The sequence below is a fragment of the Mastomys coucha genome, chromosome X, assembly GCF_008632895.1.
Source record: "Mastomys coucha isolate ucsf_1 chromosome X, UCSF_Mcou_1, whole genome shotgun sequence".
Classification (NCBI taxonomy): domain Eukaryota; kingdom Metazoa; phylum Chordata; class Mammalia; order Rodentia; family Muridae; genus Mastomys; species Mastomys coucha.
Window position 1 is genome coordinate 133909682 of NC_045030.1, and position 7249 is coordinate 133916930.

General features: G+C 38.3%; 1 protein-coding gene across 2 annotated transcripts in view; it reads left to right on the forward strand.

Annotated features, from left to right (window-relative positions):
* Positions 1-6573, forward strand: part of Mid2 (midline 2) — a 96411-nt gene extending 89838 nt beyond the window's left edge. For both annotated transcript variants that reach the window (XM_031368752.1, XM_031368753.1), the window contains exons 7-9: positions 74-235; positions 1762-1969; positions 2334-6573. In XM_031368752.1, the coding sequence (XP_031224612.1) occupies positions 74-235; positions 1762-1969; positions 2334-2736 (773 nt within the window). In that variant the 3' untranslated portion in view covers positions 2737-6573. The remainder of the gene's footprint in view (positions 1-73; positions 236-1761; positions 1970-2333) is intronic.
* The last annotated feature ends 676 nt before the right edge of the window (positions 6574-7249 follow it).

The following is a 7249-nucleotide window of genomic DNA, read 5'->3' on the forward strand; positions in this document are numbered from 1 at the left end:
TTTTTTTTTTTTTTTTAATTCTGACTTTTTTTTAACCTGTTGGATGATGGTTTTCTCTTTCCCTACTTCACAGGCCTCTACAATTCAGTGGATAGCTGGATGATTGTGCCCAACATTAAGCAGAACCATTACACAGTTCATGGACTCCAGAGTGGGACACGCTACATCTTTATTGTGAAAGCCATAAATCAAGCAGGCAGCCGGAACAGCGACCCCACCAGACTCAAAACAAACAGTAAGCTATGGTGATTCCCGGAGGGAAGACTTCTTTTCCTCTCTGTTTTAAGGACAGTTAGCCTCAGTAGACTCCCAGAGCCGTGGCACTGAGTAGAGGGGATTTATTGTCGTAGTTTGTGCTTTATTTAAAGTGCTTGTTGATGCCTATGGGTGTTCATGGACTAAGAGATATATAGCATAGGTCATGGCTTGGAATGAAGTTAGGGAGGGGTTTTTCTCTGCCTCCCACCCCTGTCTCCTATCCTTGGGAGAAAATTGAGTTAAAGAGTATTATTTGTGATGATCTAGCAAAGAAAAGCCATATTTTTAGGAGTGCTCTTGATCAAAACTGACAGTTTTAGCAAGGATTTCCAAGTAGTTTAAATGAATAGTGGTTTTTGTTTATGTGTCCTTTTGTTAAACTTCCTGTCACACATTGCAAGAAGTTTGAAGGCAACCTGCTCATGGCTAGTATAGAAGCTCCAAGATCTCATGAAAACTTTGACCTCCTTCTTTGTGTTCACCCACAAGGCCACAAGATGGCCAGTTGCAACCTCTGATGTCATATTTCCCTTCAAGGCAGGAAGAAGAATGGAAAACGTTGGAAATCTTTTAATCAAGAAAACAGGAGCTTGATCAGAATTTTCTTCCAATCTGCTTGACTTCAGTTTCCTTCTTATTAGCTATTCCTCGCAGCAAGGGAGGCTGGGAAACTGAGTGAGAGAGGGAAAAAAATGACGAATGGATGTGGTATAAACACACAGTGCCTATCACAGAGGCATATTGCACACTAAAGCTTTTTCGATACCCAGCACTCGGGGTTATGGGACAGTGTTTTTGTCATATGGGTCATAAGGGTCTTTGTAGTGAAGTCCATGCTATCTTCCATCATTGATGATGGAGCAGCCACTCTAACAAACTTGCCTAATTATATGTGCACTCCAGTTTCAAGAAAGCAAACATCTCCTGTTGCCGAGTTTTTCTCAGTTTTTTTTTCTTTTGTGAGCAATTGTCTCATTAACACAGAGACTTTCCTCCCTCAAACACTACTTAAAAACTACCTAAATTCCAACCCACTTATAGAAATAAAACATTCTTTTATGGTTTTCAGGCCAACAGTTTAAAATCTATCCCAAAATGACTCCCAAGCAGTTGAAGATCTCCAATGATGGATTGAGGATGAAGGATGAGAGCTTTCTGAAGCTCTCACATTTGAGGATGTGAGACTTTGAGTGGTCCCCTTTAATATCATAATACATGATGGGAACACTTTCTCCTCCATGCTTGGAATATGAATTTCAGCAAAATGAGATACCCACATTTTTCAGAGAGGGAAAATAATGAATGCTATTCTATGGGTGGATGACTTCTTGCTAAGTTGCAAATTGACACTCTTGCCTGCTTTCATAATATAGTTCAAACTGCAGCCGACCTACATCATCATATTGGGAATCCTCTGCTAATGATGGTCCTGGAGGGGAAAGGTACAGTTCATAAATGTTTCATTGTGGGGTTTGTCCCCCCTTTCTTTTACTTTTTTTTCAGGCCAACCATTTAAACTAGATCCTAAAATGACTCACAAGAAGTTGAAGATCTCTAATGATGGATTGCAGATGGAGAAGGATGAGAGCTCTCTGAAGAAGAGCCACACTCCAGAGAGATTTAGTGGCACAGGGTGTTATGGTGCAGCAGGAAATATATTCATTGACAGTGGCTGCCACTACTGGGAGGTGGTCATGGGTTCTTCAACATGGTGAGTGGAATTTTTTTCCTTTGTTTCTCTCATCCTGTCTGCTTTTAGGTCTTTAAGAGATTCAATTGAACAGCATAATGGAAATACTAAGAAATCAAGGTTAAGAGCTATTTGATGAGATGTAGTCCTAGAAAATTTTGCCAGTTTTTAAAAGATAAAATTTTGGGATATATACTGGGCTAGGAGATGGGAAGTGCTGTGTCATTCTAATTACTGGCTTTACAAGCTCTGATTATATTAGCATTCTGCATGCAAGTGTAAATGCTTTAAGGAAGAAGCACGTAGTGAGTCACTCCTAGACCCTAAATGTCTAGCACAACTCCTGTCATTCATAAATGTTTTTCTGTCTTCTCCGCTGTCTTAGGTATGCCATTGGTATTGCCTACAAATCAGCTCCAAAGAACGAGTGGATTGGCAAGAATGCCTCTTCCTGGGTCTTCTCTCGATGCAACAGTAACTTCGTGGTGCGCCATAACAACAAGGAAATGCTGGTGGATGTGCCCCCGCAGTTGAAGCGTCTAGGTGTCCTCCTGGATTATGACAACAACATGCTGTCTTTCTATGACCCAGCTAACTCTCTCCATCTTCATACTTTTGATGTTACCTTCATTCTTCCAGTTTGTCCAACATTCACAATCTGGAACAAATCCCTAATGATTCTGTCTGGCTTGCCTGCCCCTGATTTTATTGATTATCCTGAGCGGCAGGAATGCAACTGCAGGCCTCAAGAATCCCCGTATGTGTCAGGGATGAAAGCTTGCCATTAAGTGTAAAGAGAGCATGTAAGTTACTGGCTCTCTGGTTCAGCACTTCCCCTCTTAAGCCTCCACTAGTGCTCCATATATGAGATACAAACAAAAGTTCATTGGAAGCACCCGAAATAACTAGATATTGTACATTGAATTTTTGTGCATTAAAAATTATGTTTGAATTCATGTATTGAGTTACTCAGAACAAATTAATCTGAATAGTCTGAGTTCATGCCACCAGGGAAGAATTTTAGAGAATATCTGTTGTCATTGGAGAACTTAAAATTCCTAGTGATTTGGGAGTATAAATGATACTGTTAGGAATTAGCCTTTCTAGTAATGGCTAGTTTGACCTAGTAGAATTTGCACAGTGTCAAATTATCCCTTATTGTATGTCACTTTTTAAATAAACTAATGATCGAGGTGTTTTGAAAACATCATATGTGTGCATATATAATATATAAAATGACTGAATTCATTTTATGAGTAAGATGACAGATAATTTTATCTATTATCTATACACAATAAACCTTAATTTGTCCATTTAAATAAGAAATATATGGAAAAGGAAAATAAATGACACTGTCCGTTCCTAACCCTTAGGTAAAACATCATGGTTAGCCAGCATTTCTCTCTCCTTCCCTTCTAGCCATTCTTTCCTCCCTCTTGTCTCATGTACAAACACATGCAATCAAGACACAGAAAATGAGAAGAGCTCTTGGTTAGATGAGGAGAGTTCTGGGGACAAGATTGCACAAGAGATGCTAATGCTACCAGAAAATTGATTCTGGTAGAGAAGTGTCTCATGTAGCATAATTTCATTGATATTACTTAATGGAGGAGATTCATCTAAATTGTTAAAAATTAGCATAGAATATTTCAAAGAAATATAGTTTTGTTATTCTTAAATACAAAGTTACTAGACTTAGGCTTAGGAATAGGGTTACAGAATGGAGTTTCTGCAGAACTCGCCTTACTTGAACAGTAAGAATGGAGTGTTACAGGTTCAACAACTATATGCATACAAATGTACTTATATTTTCAGGCAAAGCACTCCTGCAATGCTGTTTTCCTTGATAGGTTCAATACTTATTATTTTTGGAATTTTGTTTATACTATTCATTCACTTGCATCCCCTCCATGACAAATAAAAACATAGATTCCATCCTAGTTTTCATCACAGAAATTGAGCTTCACAGTCTGTGATTTCACCAGTTCTGTTGTAGAGATTAATTGGGAATGCCAGAGAAATAGAGCCTCCTTCCAGGAGCCAAATCTACTCCTTGGTACTTGTAAAATGATTACTAATTGTGTAATTGTTAAGTGATAGTAGTAGCCATTCCCTGGATTGTACGTAGCCATGATACAGCATCAAATGTTAGCCCCTCGTTCTACTAGCATGATGGATTCTTATTTATTAATTTGTTCGATGATGCCACATTTCTGCTGCAAGAATGCATATATTACTAAAATGCAGTCCTTGCTGTCAAATGTTTCACCCTTATGCACAAGAGACAACAGATCTCTGTAAATCTCACCTAATGATCCTTACAGATTGTTTGCTTATCTATCACAAACAAACAAAACAAACAAGACCTGTGCCAATATGAAAGGAAGGCTCAGGTTTGCATGCCAGGTAGCAAAGTCAGTTTCTTTCTTTGGCTTCAAAGATTATATGTACCTCCCAGCTCATCAGGGAATGAGCAACTCAATAAAATTCAACAGTGTTGGTAGCTGGCTTGTGGTATGTAAAACTCCCAGCTTTGAGATTGAAATAGCCCCAGCTTCTCTGCCATTTAACTAGCAGTGTGACCTCAGGAAAGCACTTCTCCAAACCTGTTTCGTCTTCTGTAAAATGATCCCTAGTTTATGGTGTAAAAAGGTAATGTGTATCAGTTGCCTAGCACAGCGCCTGGCATTCACTATGTGTGCCGCCAACGTTCATCTCCTCCCCAACATGGTTCATTTCTTTTTGGTGTCCTTTAAGTTGTAGTTGTGGGAACAAAGCTTTAGTTCCCCATTTTACTTCTGACTGCAGCTTAGACTACCTTTCCTCTTCCCATCTTCTCTCAGCTAATAGTGACCCCAGAAATTGGCTTTTGTGGCTCTCCGTGGCACTCCCCTGGAACACTGAGCACCCTCCCCACCCAGCAATAATATGGCAGTGTTTTCAGAATGCCATCTTCTAAAAAGATCCATTTTAACAGCATTGTTAATGATTTGTTCCTTAAAACAACTGATTCTTGGCCCCTACCCCTGATATACTTAATTAAAATATCTGAACATAAGGAAACTTATATTTGAGACAAGCTTCTCAGGTTATTCTGAATCACACAAAAGTTTAATGTATAATTATAATCTTCCCTAGAATGAGACTACCTTGGGGGTAAGGACTGTGGCTTTTATTGTTGTATTTTTAATACCCAGCACAGTGTCTGGAACAAAGTAGTTGTCTGGCTAATGTTTGTTGAAAGAATGTATGAATGAAGAAATGAATAATCAAAATTGCTCTGTTTGACTGTGATGTCCATTTGTGGTATTTGTTATTTTGGGGGGCAAGTTGGTTACTTTAGTCTGTATTGATATTATTTTGTAAATGTACCAGGGCTTATCCATTGTTTCAGATTGGCAGTTATCATGGAGAATTGTCTTTGGAGCATGTGGTATCATTCTACCAGTTACATTTCATATTTTCATGAACTTCAATGAACGTTGTTGTTCTTTGAAGGTAGATTTAAGTTTTTATTACAGGCAGAGGTAAGCCCACTGAATAAACTGAAAAATTAAACGGGGTTTGTGGGAAGCAATAAAGCTTGACTCTGAAATGCTAACTTCTGAGGCACGTAATGCCTTCCAAGAAACAAAATGGTGGCAAATCACTCAGAGGGCTATGGTGAGTTCCAGATATTTACTTCGGTAAACTTAAGACATTCATAAAACACTGGCAAGGGACGAGAGGCTAACTCTAGCTAAAGCCAGTTGCACAAATGGAACATGACCATTTAACATCTTCAAGAAAGATGATTCCATCAACATGGTTGTTGTTGCTTTACCCGATCTAACTATTCAGAACTTTTTCTCCTAGAAAATTGTTTTCTGTCTGCAATTTATGCTTGTTTCCACTTTTTATATTGTCTTATTAAAGAAAGCACAAACTAAAGCTAAGCTTGTTTTGAGACTACAAAAGAAATTTTAATGCCACATTGATGTTCTTGCTACTTATAAGAGTAACTGCATCTGGCTGTGTTTTTATTATGTAATTCCATTGTGTGTCTTTGGATGCAGTGAAGTTCATATTGTAACAAAATCACTTATATATGCTTTTCAACTCAAACATTCTAGGTGAATTCTCTCGGTTTACATATTTGTATATGACTACCTGGATGGATCAGTTCATGGATGGACTTTTGAACAAGCTTAGATGCTGGAACCCCTCCTATCAAGGAATGGAAAATGTGAGGCAGGTAGACATGAACCACCCCCACACTTATTTGTAGCTCCTGAAGCCAATTCCAGCCTCAGAGCCATTGGGCTGTATTTGGCTGTGTATTACAAGTTGGCCAGATTTATTGCCATCAGGTCAGGCAAAAACTGCCTTTTATGGTGTGGTCTGCCAGCTTCAGAAATATGCTGTGTTATTGTTATTGGCTAGAATATTTATTAGATAATTGTTGGACTATTTTTTATCAAATGCTTTACCCCAGGCTTGTTTGTACTGGGAGCACTGGACCAATAGTGTCTCTCCTAGTAACAAAAATATGAGCATCTGTGGATTACACAGTCTTACCCTCTCTAAAGATCCCAACCCATCTAAATGCTATATTATGAATTAAATAAATATATATGTATTCATGAGTTATTGATTGTCTTTCATTGGAATTTAATGGGGAAAGAATAAATGATGGTCATGAGTTTCCAGAATTTGGTAAATGACTCAGGGTAGAAGGAATTGTGTGCACCAATAAGTATGTAATTGGCAGAGATCTCAGCAACTGAAGATCTAAAAGGTCTTAAATTTGAGGTCCAATTATGAAGAATTTGATTTTAGGAGAAGTATATAGTTAATACATCTAATGAAATGAAGGTCCACGGGAACTTGATTCATCTAGCTTCAGATACTGTGACAGAAGGCAAGAATTAAAGAACGATTAGCCTCCCATTGCTAGAATCCATTAATTAAGAACAGAACATGATCATAATGAAGTGAGCTGACTGACTTATTGTTAAACATCAGGCCTGTAGGAGGAGCCTGGGAGAGTTAAAATGTTCCTTGGTCCCGGATTAGCCATATCCTGTTCAGAGTTGCCATTGCACTGAGACTAAAGAGTCATGTAACATGGAGTGAATCAAAGGTAATAGAGAAATGTCTTGAAGAAAGTGGTTAGATCAAGGATGTGTAGCTCAAAGACAAAGGAATTAATACACAAAGGAGATAAAAACTTGAAACACAAGGGCTTTAATGCTTTATAATTTTGTTGAAGATATTTACTGGCCCTTTAAGTTGGAGGTCTTCACTCTCTTCTATACCTAT